We start from the raw sequence: 16,457 nt of genomic DNA, 5'->3' as shown, positions 1-16,457 counted from the left end.
CACCCCACGGGGCCACAGCCCGCTTCGTGCCCAGCCCCAGCTCCGTGCGCGCGCGTGTGAGCGTGTGCATGTGTGTGCGTGCGTGCATGAGTGTGAGTGCGTGCGTGTGCGCGCGCGCCGCGGGCGGCCAGGGCGGGCTCCCTTCCCGGCGCCTGGCTGCGGGGTCCGGAGGAGCCGAGCCCCGCGCAACTTTCCTGCCCGGCTGGCACCGAACCGCGGTCCTCAGACCTCAGCCGCGCCAGGAGCGGGGCGACGGCCACCGGGGGCGTCTTGGCAAACGCCGCCCCCCACGCCCGCCCCCACGCCCTCCCCCACGCCCGCCCCCACGCCCTCCCCCACGCCCCCACGCCCTGCCCCACGCCCTCCCCCACGCCCGCCTCCACGCCCCCCACGCCCGCCCCCACGCCCTCCCCCACGCCCCCCACGCCCTGCCCCACGCCCTGCCCCACTCCCTCCCCCGGTGCCCACAGGGACCCCGTGCGGCCGGCCGGCCCGCCCCGCCCCGCTGGGGCCTGGGGCAGGGCGGGCGGGGGCGCAAGAGGGGGCGCCGGGAGGCCGGGAGGGGGCGCGAGGGGGGCGGGGAGGGCGGGGCGGCCGGCGCTCCGCGTCCCGTCGGGTCCCGAGACGACGCCGCCTTCGCCCCGGCGGCCTCGCCCTCTCCGGCCCCTGGTTCCCACTCGAGGCGCCGGGGCCCCGCCGACCCCGCGCCCCAGCCCGCGGCCTAGACCTGGGCTCGGCCCGCCGGGACCCGGCGAACCCCGACCCCGCCCGCCCCCCGGTCCCCGCGCCCTGGACCCCGCGCCCGCCCCCGACTTCTCTCTCCCACCGGGCCCCGCGGCGCCCCGGGCGCCGCCCCCGCCCCCGGCCGGGTCTCGGGCCCCCGATGTCTCCCGGGCCCCCCGCCCCCCGCCCCCCGGACCCCGCGCCCGCACCTCGCAGCAGCAGGAGCAGCAGGAGCAGCGGCCGCGTGGGCGCGGGGCGGGCGCCCATGGCCGTCCGTCCGTCCGTGCAGCGACCCGGCGCGGGGCGCGCGGGCTCCTCCCGGTCCGCGGCGGCCCAGGGCGATCCGACCCGCCGCCGCCCAGCCGACGCGGGCGAGCGGAGGGCGGGGCGGGGCGGACCAATGGGAGGGAGGGGCGGGGCGCCGGGAGGGCGGGGCGGCACGAGGGGCGGGGCTAGCGGATGGGTGGGTGCCGAGGGCGGGGCGGGGCGATGGGGAGGGGAGGGGCGATGGGGAGGGGCGGGGCGGGGCTCCGTCTGGGCGGGGCTCTCCCGGAGTGGGAGCCGGGGCGGGTGACCTGTGCCCGGTGGGGACCGTCCTCTCCCTCCCCTCCACTCCCCCTCCCCCTCCGTCAGCGGGGCTGGGGGGGGGGGCACGGGCTCCAGGTGCAGGGCTGGGGGTGATCACTGTTTCGGGGTGATCCGCGTGGGCCCCCGCGCCCCAACCCCTGCGGGCCCGCCGTTGTAGGAGCCCCATGGTGACGCCCGGGACCCTGGCTGCTCAGGAGGCCGAGGTCCGCGGGTTCTGGTTCGAGGACAGCGGGGGGCGGGGGTGTCGGACGGCGGGGGGCTCTCGCGGGACCCTTGTCCCCCGGGACCCACCACAAAGCAGGTCGTGGAGCTGCGACTCCAGCCAAGAGCAGACGAAGCTCAGGGACAGCGCCCTGGCCCCGAGTTCAAGTCCCAGGCCCCGCCCAGGTGACACCTGCGCCGCGCGGTCCCGAAGGCGAGAAGGAGGGGCAGGAGTCACGGGGTCACGGGGTCGCGGAGGGAGGTTTATTCTGCACCTGCTGTGCTGCGTCGTCGAGGGGGGAGAGCAGTGAGGTGGGCGCAGGGCCCTGTCCTCGGGGTGCCGCACTGGGGGAGGGGGGCGTTTGGGAATGAGTAACCAGGGGGGCTTCTCGCAGGAGGTGGGGGGGCGCCGCGGGCCGTGGGAGCCGACCCCGTGGGTGCGGGGTCGCGGGGAAGGTGGGACGAACAGCAAGGATTGCGAGGGGAACGGGGCGGACAGGCGGCTGGGCGAGGGGGGGCGAGGCGGGCCTGGGGCGAGGGGGGGGGAGGCGAGGCGGGCCTGGGGCGGGAGGGGGGGCGCGAGGCGAGCCTGGGGCGGGGGGGGGGGCGAGGCGGGCCTGGGGGGGTGGCGAGGCGGGGCGGGCCTGGGGGGGGGGGCGAGGCGGGCCTGGGGCGGGGGGGGGGGGGGGGGCGAGGCGGGCCTGGGGCGGGGGGGGGGGCGAGGCGGGGCGGGCCTGGGGCGAGGCGGGCCTGGGGTGGGGGGGGGGCGAGGCGGGCCTGGGGCGAGGGGGGGGGCGAGGCGGGCCTGGGGGGGGTGGCGAGGCGGGCCTGGGGCGCGGGGGGGGGGCGAGGCGGGCCTGGACCACAGAGGAAGCCCGAGCCACCCCCGGCTCCTGCCGGACCTTTCCAGAAGGCAGTTGGGGACCCCTCTCCCGGCCCCTCGGGTGCGCGTGGCTGCTGCGGTGGGGTTTCCCTCGACGGGGGGGCGGGCTAGGGGGCTGCGGGAGGGGCGTGCGTCTGGAAGAGGGCGGGCAGGAAGAGCCCCACGGTGCCCAGGACGCACACGAACACGAACACCCACAGGAACAGCCGGTCCACCACCATGGCCACGAACTTCCAGTCTTCCACCACCTGCGGGCAGACGGAGGGCCGGTCACGGGCGGGGGCGCGGGGGCCGCGGGGCCCCCCTGCCCTGGACCAGGGGAACCCCGGGAACGCCAGGCGATCGCACCCTGCGGGGACGCCCCCGACCCCAGCCGGCCCCCGGGACACGGGAACTCAGGCCACACGGGAGCGTCGCGGGGTCGCTGGTGCAGGTGCCCCCCTTAGTCTCGAGGGATTGGCCTGCCCCCCCCCCCCGGCTCTGGTTGCCGGGGTGCCGGCTGCCCCCGCCGCTGGCCCCGGAGGCTGAGATCGCAGGTCACGAAAGAGGGGCGCCCCTGGGGTGCCCTCCACACCCTGACTGGCTCCGCATAAGGAAGGATTTGGGGTTCCACGTGGAGTCTCTGGAGACGGCGCGGCCGCGAACCCACGCGCTGACGTCACTGGCCCGCTTTGGCCCGACGGGGGGGGGGTCACCCCACTAGGACGCAGCCCCCTGCTCCCGGCCACAGGCGGCGGCTGCCCGGGCCTCCCGGACCCTAACCTCCGCGCCCCGAGGGGTGTGCGTGCGTGTGCGTGCGTGCGTGCGTGTGAGCGCTGGGGCTCCATCCACAGCTTCGCCGCCCGCGGCCGGCGCTCGCCCGCGTGAGCCCCGCCCCGCCGCGCTCCCGTTTTTCGGGGGGTTCTTGCTGGCGCCCCTGCCGGGGCGGCCTGGAGCCCCGGGCCTCCCGGGAAGCCGGGGGACAGGCGTGCGCCCGGTGCCCGGGGTTCAGTTTGTCCGCCGCCCCGCACTCGCTCGGCGCACGGTGAGTGTGAGCCGCGGGCCGTGCGCTCCCGCCCGTCGGTGGGCGCTCTCGGCGCCGGCGCCCTCCCCGGGAGGGGCGCGGCTGGGGGAGGAGACAGCGCTAGGAGGAGGGGGGGGAGGCGGCACAGACCCCCCCCCCATCTCCCAGACCCCGCGGTGCCCTCGGAAGCCGCCCTCGCCAGCCGCCCCCAGCGTCTCAGGGGGCTGCGATCCGAGGGGGCGGGGCGCCCCGGGACCCGCAGCTCCGTGCGTGCGGGGCCCGTGCCCGCTGCACAGTGAGCGCGCGGGGTCTGTCCCCGTCTCCTTCTGCGCAGGTCCGGTCATGATGGGGTGCGGCGGGGGGGGGGGGGCGTCATCCCCGCCACTGAAAAGGGTGCGCAAAGCCAGCCCGGGCGGAGGAACCTGCGGGGCGCCCATCTCACCCCGAGAAAGCTGGGCACGGAGGCGTGGCCCGAGCGGAAGGAAGAGCTTCAGGAGACGGGGCGTCCAGGCCCTGGGTTCAAATCCCGGGACTGACACCCAAGAAAACCAACTCATCCGGGGCCCGTTCCACGGGGCGGGGGGGATGGGGGGGGAGGGAGAGGAGCGGGGGGGGGGGGGGGGCGGCCAGAGGGAGGGGGGACAGAGGAGCCCGGGGGGCGGGGCAGAGGAGCCCGGGGGGCGGGGCAGAAGGAGCCCGGGGGCGGGGCAGAGGAGTCGGGGGCGGGGTAGAGGAGGCCGGGGGGCGGGGCCGAGGGAGCGCGGGGGGCGGGGCCGAGGAGCCGGGGGCGGGGCAGAGGGAGCCGGGGACGGAGTAGAGGAGCCCGGGGGGCGGGGCAGAGGGAGCCGGGGGCGGGGTAGAGGAGGCCGGGGGGCGGGGCAGAGGGAGCCGGGGGGCGGGGGTAGAGGGAGCCCGGGGGGCGGGGCAGAGGGAGCCCGGGGCAGGGTAGAGGAGGCCGGGGGGGCGTGGCAGAGGAGCCGGGGGGCGGGCAGAGGGAGCGCGGGGGGGCGGGGCAGAGGAGCCGGGGGCGGGGCAGAGGAGCTGGGGCCGGGGCAGAGGGAGCCGGGGGCGTGGCAGAGGAGCCGGGGGCGGGGGCAGAGGGAGCGCGGGGGGGCGGGGCAGAGTAGCCCGGGGGGCGGGGCAGAGGAGCCCGGGGGCGGGGGTAGAGGAGCCAGGGGCGTGGCAGAGGAGCCGGGGGCGTGGCAGAGCCGGGGGCGTGGCAGAGGAGCCCAGGGGGCGGGGCAGAGTAGCCCGGGGGGGCGGGGCAGAGGGAGCCGGGGGCGGGGCAGAGGGAGCCCGGGGGGCGGGGCAGAGGAGCCCGGGGGCGGGGCAGAGGAGCCCGGGGGGCGGGGTAGAGGAGCCAGGGGCGGGGGCAGAGGGAGCCCGGGGGCGGGGCAGAGGGAGCCCGGGGCGGGGGTGGGGGGGGCGGCCGGGCCCGCGGACTCACGCTCTGGTCCTCGTCGCTGCTCCTCAGGTGCTGCGCGATGAAGCCCACCCCGTCCAGGGCCTCGCGCAGGTCCCGCCGCAGCCCCGGCGGGGGCGGGGCGGCGGGGCGTCGGCGCGGGCGGGGCCCCGGCGGCGGGGCGGGGCCGGGGGCGGGGGCGGGGCCGGGCCGCGCGCGCCGGGCCGCGTCATGAGCAGGAAGGCCGGCAGCCGGCGCAGGAAGCCGCGCCGCACCCAGGCGGGCATGGCGTGCGTGCTGGGCGCGCGGTGGTGCACGTTGAGCACGCAGACGGTGGTGACGATGGAGAAGGTGACCAGCACCATGGTGAAGAGCAGGTACTTGCCCACGAGCGGCACGTCGAGCGAGGTGGGCGGCACGATCTTGGAGATGAGCAGCAGGAAGAAGGTGAGCGCCAGCAGCACGGAGATGCACAGCGTCATCTTCTCGCCGCAGTCGGACGGCAGGTAGAAGACGAGGATGGCGAGCGAGGTGATGAGCACGCACGGGATGATGAGGTTGATGGTGTAGAAGAGCGGCTTGCGGCGGATGATGAAGTCGTACGTGACGTCCACGTAGCCCGGGTCCCGCGGGTCCACGGTGCGGCGCCCCGGCAGCGCCACGATGTCCCACTCGCCGCTGGGCGTGAAGTCGTCCATGCTGGCCGTCGGGGACATGAGCACCATGTCGATCTCCGTGTGGTCGTAGGTCCACGAGCGGAAGGTGAGCGAGCAGTTCTGCTGGTCGAAGGGGAAGTGCCGCACCTCGATCTTGCACGCGCTCCTGTAGATGGCCAGGGGCAGCCACTCGATGCTGCCGTTGGCGTAGACCACGGCGTTGGTGTACACGGAGACCTCGTACGTGCCGTCGGCGCTGCGGGGGGGGGTAGGGGGGAGGAGGGGGCTGGAGACGCACCGCACACTGGTGCCATCAGCGCTGTGCGGGGAGGGTCGGGGGGGGGGCCAGAGACGCACCGCACACTGGTGCCATCAGCGCTGTGCGGGGAGGGTCGGGGTGGGGGGCTGGAGACGCACCGCACACTGGTGCCATCAGCACTGTGCGGGGTGGGGGGGGGCTGGAGACGCACCGCACACTGGTGCCATCAGCGCTGTGCGGGGGGGGGGGGCGGAGACGCACCACACACTGGTGCCATCAGCGCTGTGCGGGGGGGGGGGGCTGGAGACGCACCGCACACTGGTGCCATCAGCGCTGTGCGGGGAGGGTCGGGGTGGGGGGCTGGAGACGCACCGCACACTGGTGCCATCAGCACTGTGCGGGGTGGGGGGGGGCTGGAGACGCACCGCACACTGGTGCCATCAGCGCTGTGCGGGGGGGGGGGGGGCGAGACGCACCGCACACTGGTGCCATCAGCGCTGTGCGGGGAGGGTCGGGGGGGGGCCAGAGACGCACCGCACACTGGTGCCATCAGCGCTGTGCGGGGAGGGTCGGGGTGGGGGGCTGGAGACGCACCGCACACTGGTGCCATCAGCGCTGTGCGGGGAGGGTCGGGGTGGGGGGCTGGAGACGCACCGCACACTGGTGCCATCAGCGCTGTGCGGGGGGGGGGGGGGGCGGAGACGCACCGCACACTGGTGCCATCAGCGCTGTGCGGGGGGGGGGCTGGAGACGCACCGCACACTGGTGCCATCAGCGCTGTGCGGGGTGGGGGGGGCTGGAGACGCACCGCACACTGGTGCATCAGCGCTGTGCGGGGGGGGGGGCTGGAGACGCACCGCACACTGGTGCCATCAGCGCTGTGCGGGGGAGAGTCGGGGTGGGGGGCTGGAGACGCACCGCACACTGGTGCCATCAGCGCTGTGCGGGGGGGGGGGGGGCGGAGACGCACCGCACACTGGTGCCATCAGCGCTGTGCGGGGAGGGTCGGGGGGGGGGGCCAGAGACGCACCGCACACTGGTGCCATCAGCGCTGTGCGGGGAGGGTCGGGGGGGGGGGCCAGAGACGCACCGCACACTGGTGCCATCAGCGCTGTGCGGGGTGGGGGGGGGCTGGAGACGCACCGCACACTGGTGCCATCAGCGCTGTGCGGGGGGGGGGCTGGAGACGCACCGCACACTGGTGCCATCAGCGCTGTGCGGGGTGGGGGGGGCTGGAGACGCACCGCACACTGGTGCCATCAGCGCTGTGCGGGGTGGGGGGGGGCTGGAGACGCACCGCACACTGGTGCCATCAGCGCTGTGCGGGGTGGGGGGGGGCTGGAGACGCACCGCACACTGGTGCCATCAGCGCTGTGCGGGGGGGGGGGGCTGGAGACGCACCGCACACTGGTGCCATCAGCGCTGTGCGGGGTGGGGGGGGGCTGGAGACGCACCGCACACCTGGTGCCATCAGCGCTGTGCGGGGGGGGGCTGGAGACGCACCGCACACTGGTGCCATCAGCGCTGTGCGGGGAGGGTCGGGGTGGGGGGCTGGAGACGCACCGCACACTGGTGCCATCAGCACTGTGCGGGGTGGGGGGGGCTGGAGACGCACCGCACACTGGTGCCATCAGCGCTGTGCGGGGAGGGTCGGGGGGGGGGCTGGAGACGCACCGCACACTGGTGCCATCAGCGCTGTGCGGGGAGGGTGGGGGGGGCGGGAGACGCACCGCACACTGGTGCCATCAGCACTGTGCGGGGTGGGGGGGGCTGGAGACGCACTGCACACTGGTGCCATCAGCGCTGTGCGGGGTGGGGGGGGCTGGAGACCCACGCACGGTGCACACACACACACGCTTTTTCCTGCCTGGGCTGGCTTTGCACTGTGATCCTCACCTCAGCCTCCTAAGCAGCTGGGATGACGGTGTGAGACGCCCACACCCAGCCGTGTTCCGTGTGTGTGCGTGTGTGTAACTTCATTGTCACTAGTGAGGTGTTACACAGGAGGGGAACCATTTCCTAAGTCGGGCAAGGAGCACAGTTCTTTTCGGACCATGCCACCCCTTGCTTGGCTTTCCCCCCGCTTTGTGGGTGTGTGCAGGGACTGGGGGGGGGGGGACTCGGCTTCACACTCTGCCCCGCCTTGTGGGTGTGTGCAGGGACTGGGGGGGGGTGGGACTCGGCCTCACACTCTCCCCTGCTTTGTGGGTGTGTGCAGGGACGGGGGTGGGGGGGGACTCGGTCTCCCACTCTCCCTCAGCGTCCTTCTGCTCAGGAATGACTTTCCAGCACCGAGGCCACGGCTGACGCGTGACTGCGGGCACTGGGCGATGAGCGTCTCTCCACACGTGGGCCAGGCTGCCTCGGATCTGGGAGCCTCGGCTTGCAGCCTCCAGAGCAGCCAGCACCGGCCGTTCCTGTTGTTGTTGTGGTTGTTGTTGTTGAGCTGGGCCCCTGCGGTGCTGCTCCAGCCGGAGCCCCGGCAGCAGCTGACACCCCGCTGAGCTATCTGCAGAAGATGAGCCTGGACCCCAAGGGCCCAGCAGGGACAAATCCCTGCCATTCAAAAAGACCTGTCACCCCGTCTGCTCAGGAGGGCGAGATCTGAGGATCGTGGTTCAAAGCCAGCCCAGGCAGGAAAGTCCATGAGACTCTCATCTCCCATGAACCCCCAGAAAACCGGAAGTGGCGCTGCGGCTCAAGTGGGTAGCGCACTAGCTTTGAACAAAAGAGCTCAGGGACGGCGCCCAGGCCCCGAGTTCAAGCGCAGGACGGGCGGGGAAGGGAGGCCTGGACCCCACCCCCACTCACTTGTTGTAGAGCACGATGTCGGGGAGCCAGATGCGCCTGGACGGGATCCGCAGGATCTTCACCCCCTGGTAGTGGGCGCTGTCCCAGGCCAGACGGTGGTCCGTCCACTGCTGCAAAGCCCAGGCCGTGGTCAGTCCCGGCCCCCCAGGCCCCAGAGCGCAGGCCCCGGTCAGTCCCGGCCCCCCAGAGTGCAGGCCCCGGTCAGTCCCGACCCCCCAGAGCGCAGGCCCTGGTCAGTCCCAGCCCCCCAGGCCCCCCAGAGCGCAGGCCCCGGTCAGTCCCGACCCCCCAGAGCGCAGGCCCCGGTCAGTCCCGACCCCCCCAGAGTGCAGGCCCCGGTCAGTCCCGACCCCCCAGAGCGCAGGCCCCGGTCAGTCCCGGCCCCCCAGGCCCCCCAGAACGCAGGCCCCGGTCAGTCCTGGCCCCCCAGGCCCCCAGAGCGCAGGCCCCGGTCAGTCCCGACCCCCGAGCGCAGGCCCCGGTCAGTCCCGGCCCCCCAGGCCCCCAGAGCGCAGGCTGCGGTCAGTCCCGGCCCCCCAGGCCCCAGAGTGCAGGCCCCGGTCAGTCCCGGCCCCCCAGGCCCCCAGAGCGCAGGCCCCGGTCAGTCCCCAGCCCCCCAGGCCCCCAGAGCGCAGGCCCCGGTCAGTCCCGGCCCCCCAGAGCGCAGGCCCCGGTCAGTCCCGACCCCCCAGGCCCCCAGAGCGCAGGCCCCGGTCAGTCCCGGCCCCCCAGGCCCCCAGAGCGCAGGCCCCGGTCAGTCCCGGCCCCCCAGAGCGCAGGCCCCGGTCAGTCCCGGCCCCCCAGGCCCCCAGAGCGCAGGCCCCGGTCAGTCCCGACCCCCCAGAGTGCAGGGCCCGGTCAGTCCCAGCCCCCCAGGCCCCCAGAGCGCAGGCCCCGGTCAGTCCCGGCCCCCCAGAGCGCAGGCCCCGGTCAGTCCCGGCCCCCCAGGCCCCCAGAGCGCAGGCCCCGGTCAGTCCCGACCCCCCAGAGTGCAGGGCCCGGTCAGTCCCGGCCCCCCAGGCCCCCAGAGTGCAGGGCCCGGTCAGTCCCGACCCCCCAGAGTGCAGGGCCCAGTCAGTCCCGGCCCCCCAGGCCCCCAGAGCGCAGGCCCCGGTCAGTCCCGACCCCCCAGAGTGCAGGGCCCGGTCAGTCCCGGCCCCCCAGGCCCCAGAGTGCAGGGCCCGTCAGTCCCGGCCCCCCAGGCCCCCAGAGTGCAGGCCCCGGTCAGTCCCGGCCCCCCAGGCCCCCAGAGCGCAGGCAGTGGTCAGTCCCGGCCCCCCAGGCCCCCAGAGCGCAGGCCCCGGTCAGTCCCGGCCCCCCAGGCCGCCCTCCAGGAGACGCGCCGTGGCCCGCATACCCTGCTTCAGCCAGATGTTGGTGGTCATGATCTGTTCCCGCTCGTTCTGGGGAGAGACGGGGCCCTCGGGTCATCGAGATGGGCGAGGCCAGGCGCTGGCGCTCACCCCGGCCTCTCTGCTGTGCAGGAGGGGGTTTGAAGCCAGCCAGGGCAAGAAAGTCCCTGAGAATTTCTCCATGAACCACCAGAAAGCGGAAATGGCGCTGTGGCTGCAGCGGCTGCGCCCGCCTTGAGCAGAGGCGCTCAGAGACAGCGCCCCGGCCCCGAGTTCAAACCCAGACCCAGACTGGCACGGAAGAGCGAAAGCAGAGAAGCACCTCACCCACCCCTTAATACTGAGCAGTTCACTTTTTTTTTGGGGGGGGGGCCAGTCCTGGGCCTTGGACTCAGGGCCTGAGCACTGCCCCTGGCTTCTTCCCGCTCAAGGCTAGCACTCTGCCACCTGAGCCACAGCGCCACCTCTGGCCGTTTTCTGTCTATGTGGTGCTGGGGAATCGAACCTAGGGCCTCGTGTATCCGAGGCAGGCACTCTTGCCACTAGGCCATATCCCCAGCCCTGAGCAGTTCACTTTTATGCAAGAGACTCTGACCTCTTCCAGCAGTGTCTGGGCTGCAGGCCCGTGTCCCTCCTTCTGGAAGGTTCCACCCCCCGGGGGCCACGGAGCAGGTCTGGCAGGGACAGCCTGAGCCTGGAAGTGTGGCCACCTGCCTGTCCACCCGCCCCAGGGCTGCCGCCCAGGGAAGCAGCTGGGCGCACCACGAAGCTTTATGCCCCTGGCTGCTCTAGAATGTTCTTGCAGCAGCTGGGGCACAGCCTGGCTGGGTGTCCTCAGCTCTTGCTGCCTGCCACTGGAAGTGGGGGGGGGGAGAGAGCGGGGAACGTGGAGCCCTCCCCACGTGGGGCTCGGGCTTCTCCTCATGGATGCCAGCCTTCACCTCCCTCCCTCCTTCCCTCCTTCCTTCCCTTTCCCTCCTTCCCTCCCTCCCTCCCTCCTTCCTTCTTTCCCTCCCTCCTTTTCTCCTTCCCTCCTTCCTTCCCTCCCTCCTTTTCTCCTTCCCTCCCTCCCTCCTTCCCTCTCCCTCCCTCTCCCTCCCTCCTTCCCTCCCTCCCTCCTTCCTTCCTTCCCTCCCTCCCTCCATTTCTCCTTCCCTCCCTCCCTCCCTCCCTCCTTCCTTCCCTCCCTCCCCCTCCTCAGGTCCCGGCCTCCTGAGCAGCCTGGATGGCAGGCGGGAGGCTGTTTGGCCAGTGTTTTCTTGACACTGCAGAACTGAAGCGGGGGCTGGGGACCAGGAAGACACCAGCATGGCCGGCACCGGTGGCTCACGCCTGCCATCCTAGCTACACGACCTGAGGACCGTGGTTCAAAGCCAGCCCAGGCAGGAAAGTCCAGGAGACTCTCATCTCCAATGAACCACCAAATACCAGAATTGGCGCCGTGGCTCAAAGTGGTGGCGCCCCAGCCCTGAGCCAAAGAGCTGGCGGACGGCGCCCAGGCCCCGAGTTCAAGACCCAGGACCAACAGAACTACACAGACAACCCCCCCAACCCCAGTCACCTCCCACCTCCCTCTCCTCCCCACTGTGGGCAGGGCCCCCCAGACCCTCCCCGCCCCCTCCCCCCAGCACCCCGGGCGCCCACCACGCTGATGAGCTGCGCCAGGAAGAGCTGCAGCTTGATGACGATGAGCTGCGCGGAGCCCGTGGCCGGGCGGATGAGGCTGTTGTAGCGGGTTCTGTTCAGGAGGTCGTCCATCAGCCTCTCCTCCGCGTTAGCCAGCCGGCTGTCCCCTGCGAAACCACAGAGTCAGACCTGCTGGGGGGGGGGGGCGGCGTGCCCAGGGAGGGCAGAACTGGGGGGCACGGGCCCTGGGAGCCATAAACGCACACCGTCCAGTGGGGAGCTGGCGGCTCACGCCCGGCACCCGGCTGCTCCAGAGGCTGAGATCGGAGGACGCAGGTTCGAAGCCGGCCAGACAGAAGCCCTGGAGAGGCTCTCGCCCCCCAGGAGCCAGCAAAGAGCAGACACGGAGCCGTGGCTCAGGTGGTCGAGCCCCAGCCCCGGGGCTGGTCCTCCGTGGAGGACGGAAGTGCAGCCCCTCGGTGCGCCCCAGCCCCCAAGCCGGCCTTTCACACCCCCGCGCGTGGGTCCGCGTCTCCTCTTCACGTCTGGGGTAACGTTGAGAGGCGCGTGTGCGTGCGTGTGTCACAGACTCGCTGGCAGCCCAGGGTGGAAGGACGGGGCGGGGTGGGGAGGGCGGGGGGGGCCTGCTTCTCGCAGCCGGCACCTGACCGTCCCCGGCGGGCGGCACAGCCCCTTCCTGGGCCGGTGGAGCCGAGCCGGGGCGCCGGGCCCCTGGGGAGCCCCGGAGCGCCCCGCCCGCGCCTTCCACCTGGCTGCCCATCTGGAGCAGAGGCCCCGGCGCGGGCCGGGCGGAGCGGCCGCACCTGCTGCCCTCCCTCCCTCCCCCCCCCCCCCCGCGCCCGAGCTGGGGGTGGGGAGCGGCCCCGAGCATCCCTGCCCCAGATTCCCAGCCCGCGCCGCCCACCGCGGGCCCCGCCCCTGGCCCCGCCCCTCGCCGGCCCGGCCTCTTGGCCCCGCCCCTGGCCCCGCCCCTCGCCGGCCCGGCCTCTTGGCCCCGCCCCTCGCCGGCCCGGCCTCTTGGCCCCGCCCCTGGCCCCGCCCCTCGCCGGCCCGGCCCCTCCTCCCTTGGCTCGCTCCCCTGGCACGGTTTCTTCTCCTTGCACGTGGAAAGTGGGCGCGGGCGTCAGGAGGGCTGAATCTGAGGACTGAGGTTCGAAGCCAGCCCGGGCAGCAAAGTCCCCAGGCTCGCATCTCCAACGGCCACGGAAACCCAGAGCGGAGCGGTGGCTCCAGCGGTGGAGCGCCGGCCCGCCAGCCCGGCTCTGACCTGACCACCGCGGGGGAGGCGGACCCCGCGCCCTGGCCGCCCATGGGGAGGGGGAGGCGGACCCCGAGCCCCGGCCGCCATGGGGAGGGGGAGGCGGACCCCGTGCCCCCGGCCGCCCACGGGGAGGGGGAGGCGGACCCCGCGCCCCGGCCGCCCACGGGGAGGGGGACCCCGCGCCCCGGCTGCCCACGGGGAGGGGGAGGCGGGCCCCGCGCCTCGGCCGCCATGGGGAGGGGGACCCCGCGCCCCGGCTGCCCACGGGGAGGGGGAGGCGGACCCCGCGCCCCGGCCGCCCACGGGGAGGGGGACCCCGCGCCCCGGCTGCCCACGGGGAGGGGGAGGCGGGCCCCGCGCCTCGGCCGCCCATGGGGAGGGGGACCCCCGCGCCCCCGGCTGCCCACGGGGAGGGGGAGGCGGGCCCCGCGCCTCGGCCGCCATGGGGAGGGGGACCCCGCGCCCCGGCCGTCCACGGGGAGGGGGAGCGGACCCCGCGCCCCGGCCGCCCATGGGGAGGGGGAGCGGACCCCGCGCCCCGGCCGCCCACGGGAGGGGGAGGCGGACCCCGCACCCCGCCCCGCGGGGCTCCGGGGGCCATGGTCTGGCTCTGAGGCCCCCCCCCGCATGAACTCACTGCCTTCGGGGTCGCCCCTCCTGCCTGCCAGGAAGTCAGCTCACCCGGGTCCCCGCCGTCCGAGGCCCCAGAACCCCATTTCGCCTTTCCCTTCTAAGTGGGCAGCGGAGCTGAGGAGGACGAGGGCATCCGCGGCCCGGGCCTGAGTCGGTTCCGGGCGGCGTGTCGGGGGAGGCCGGCCTCCCCCCCGGGGCCTCCCGCCCGGGCCTCCGTCCGTCTGGGCCGTGGACTCGTGGGCCGGGTGCGCTACCACCTGAGCCACACCTCTCGGCTCCCGAGCCCCCCTTAAGGAGACTGCCCGGTGGAGGCCATAACTGGGGGGTCCAGGGGAATGGGAGTAACGGGGGGGGCGCACGCCCGGACTCCCCCAAAGGTGGAGAGGGTCCCCAGGACAGCCCTGTGGAGGCGTGTGCCATCTGCAGCCCAGGCCCAGGCCCGGGCAGGGTCAGCGCTGAGCCGGTGGCTCTTCTGGGGGAGGCCCCCGGGGGGGAGGGAGGTCCTGGGGGGGGGTGGCCCCGGCTCCGGGCCAGGGAAGACAGACGTTAACCAGCCGAGAGGCAGCCCTAGCTGCGATTCCAAGCCGCTGCGCGTGTGTGCGTGTGTGTGTGCGCGCGTGCGTGTGTTCTGAATGAGGATTCTGATCTAAACATGAAAAGACAGCTGGGTGCTGGCGGCTCACACCTATAATCCTGGGCTGAGGCTGAAGGCAGCCCGGGCAGGAAAGCCGCTCACCTCCAAACCACCGGCAGAACCCCCAGAGTGGAGCTGTGGCTCAAACGCTAGAGCGCCACCCGTGAGCAGGAAAGGCTAAAGGACGGAGCTCAGGCCCTGAGTTCAAGCCCTACGACCAGCATGCACCGGCTTTGCAGCTGCCGTTCAGGAAACACACTTCCCACATGTCCTTCCTCAGACACACACACACACACACACACACACACACACACACCGGAGAGATATAGCCATTCATTATTTTGGAATACACTACAGAATCATATTGGCAAGTGGGCACTCGCAAGGTGAAGACCATCGCGCACACGCGTGTGTGTGTGTGTATCCGTAGCTTAGGAAGGGCATTGAGATGTGTGTTAGTTAAAAGGCAGCTGTGGCCGGCACCGGCGGGTCCTGCCTGTCATCCTGGCTCCTCGGGGGCTGCCATCCCAGGAGCCCCGCTCGACCCAAGAAAGGCGAAATGGCAGGGCGCTGGCCTCGAGTCAAAGAGCTCGTAACAGCACCCAGGCCTTGAGTTCAAGCCCCAGGGCGCGTGTGCGCGTGCGTGCACACACACACGGCAGCCGTGGAATTTTTAAGCCGAGGTGGCATCTCTCCCATGAGCTCATCGTACACCACCCCTGCGTCTCCACTCGGAGGTGCGAACCATCGCTTTGCGTATAAACAGATGCCCGGCAGGGCCCGGGCCCTGGGTCAGGGCGCTGCCCGGGGTGTGAGCCACGGATGCCACCTGCCCAGGGGGGCACACTCGGAACTGTGCCATGCACACCAGGGGCTGGCCGCAGAGGGCCGGCCGTGCAGAGCAGCTCCATGGAACAGTGAGGGAGACTGAGGCCCAGAGAGGGCAAAGGAATGGCCTGGGGACACTCTGGGTGGTCCAAGGCCAGAGTGCAGGCGAGCACACACGTCACACTTAGGAAGGACTCCACGTCCCCAGGCTCTGTGCACGGCCGTTCCCAGCCCAGCGCCTCTCCAAGCAGGGGCTCCGTCCCGGGGGGACACAGGCTGTGGTCCCTCAGGCTCTCGGGGCCCAGGGGCCCAGTCTGGCCGGAGTCGAGCTGGAAGTGCTCTGGATCTCAGGCGGGACGTATGGTTTTCTTTTTGTTTATGTTCCTGTGTGTGTGTGTGCGTGTGTGCGTGTGTAGGTCTTGGGGCTTGAACTCGGGGCCTGGGTACTATCCTTGCATTGTGTGTGTGTGTGTGTGTTTGCTCAAATCGGATGCTCTACGGCTTGAGTCACCCCTCCACTTCTGGCTACTGGGTGGTTAATTGGAGCGCAGAGTCTGGGGCTGGCTTGGGTCCATGGCCTCCAGGTCGCGGTCTTTGGAGCGGCTACGGTAAGGGGCGGGTGTGAGCCGCAGATGCCGGGCTTTGAGGGCTGGGCGGGGGGAGTCCCCTTCCTCTCCAGCTCTGGGCTCCTGCCCCAGCGAGGGCTGAGGGGGGCAGCTGGGCGGGCCGGGGCGGGGGCCCCTCCGGGAGGAGCCGGCCCCCTGGCCAGCCGCGCCCCCGGGCGAGGGTCCCCTGGGGTGGAACTTGGGGTGACCTCTCTCGAAGTCTCTCTAGGTCAGAGCTGCTCCCAGGTGGGGCAGCCACCTCTGGGGTGCGGGGAGGAAGCGACTCGGCCCTGTGAGACCCCGGGCCTGGGGTCCCCCAGCCCGCTGACCATCCCAGGAGCACTCGCCCCCCCCCGGGAGGAGCGGTGACCCCCACCCGAGCCTGGCTCCCCGCCCGCGTCCCCCCTCGGGGCCGCCCAGCCCCCCATCCATCCATCCCACCCCCGAGAAGAACTCACCGCGCCCGCAGAGGGCGAGCAGGGGGAGCGCGAGCAGGGGCCGCGAGCTCCTCATGGCGGTGGGGCCGGGAGACGGCGCGCCGCGGGCTGGGGGGGCGGGCGGCCCGACCCCCGAGGCGCCGGGGCGGGGGGGGGGGCGGGCGGGGCGGCCGGAGAGCGCGCGGGTCCCGGTCCTGCGGCCGGCGGGCACGGGGACCGCGCCGATCCGCGCGCTGCGGGCGGAGAGCCACGCCCACACGGCGGCCACGCCCCTGGACACGCCCACCCAGGCGGGGCCTCGTGTCCCGCCCGCCCGGAAACCTAGGCCTCCTGGGCCCCGCCCATCGGAGGGGGGCTCGGTGGGGAGGGGCGGGGCCCGGCGTGGTGGGCGGACCCTGGCGGGGTGGGCGGGGCTCGGTCCGATGGGCGGGGCCAGGTGTCCCCCACCCCAGGGCAGGCCGGCTCCCTCCCCACCATGCTGGCCCCACAGGGAGGGAGGGAGGAGGCCTGAGCAGGGGCCAGGGCGGCGACCTC

The 16,457-nt window shown here is 73.6% G+C and overlaps 1 protein-coding gene across 1 annotated transcript; it reads right to left on the bottom strand.

Annotated features, from left to right (window-relative positions):
* Positions 1-2,502: 2,502 nt before the first annotated feature.
* Positions 2,503-15,999, bottom strand: Chrnb4 (cholinergic receptor nicotinic beta 4 subunit). The gene is given in 7 exon segments (XM_048369084.1): positions 2,503-2,643; positions 4,846-5,018; positions 5,021-5,712; positions 8,527-8,635; positions 9,884-9,929; positions 11,523-11,671; positions 15,945-15,999. Coding segments are annotated over 7 exon segments (1,365 nt in total).
* Positions 16,000-16,457: the final 458 nt, after the last annotated feature.

The sequence above is a fragment of the Perognathus longimembris genome, chromosome 20, assembly GCF_023159225.1.
Source record: "Perognathus longimembris pacificus isolate PPM17 chromosome 20, ASM2315922v1, whole genome shotgun sequence".
Lineage (NCBI taxonomy): Eukaryota > Metazoa > Chordata > Mammalia > Rodentia > Heteromyidae > Perognathus > Perognathus longimembris.
The sequence above is the reverse complement of the archived record's forward strand: the minus strand, read 5'-3'. Positions and strand labels throughout refer to the sequence as shown.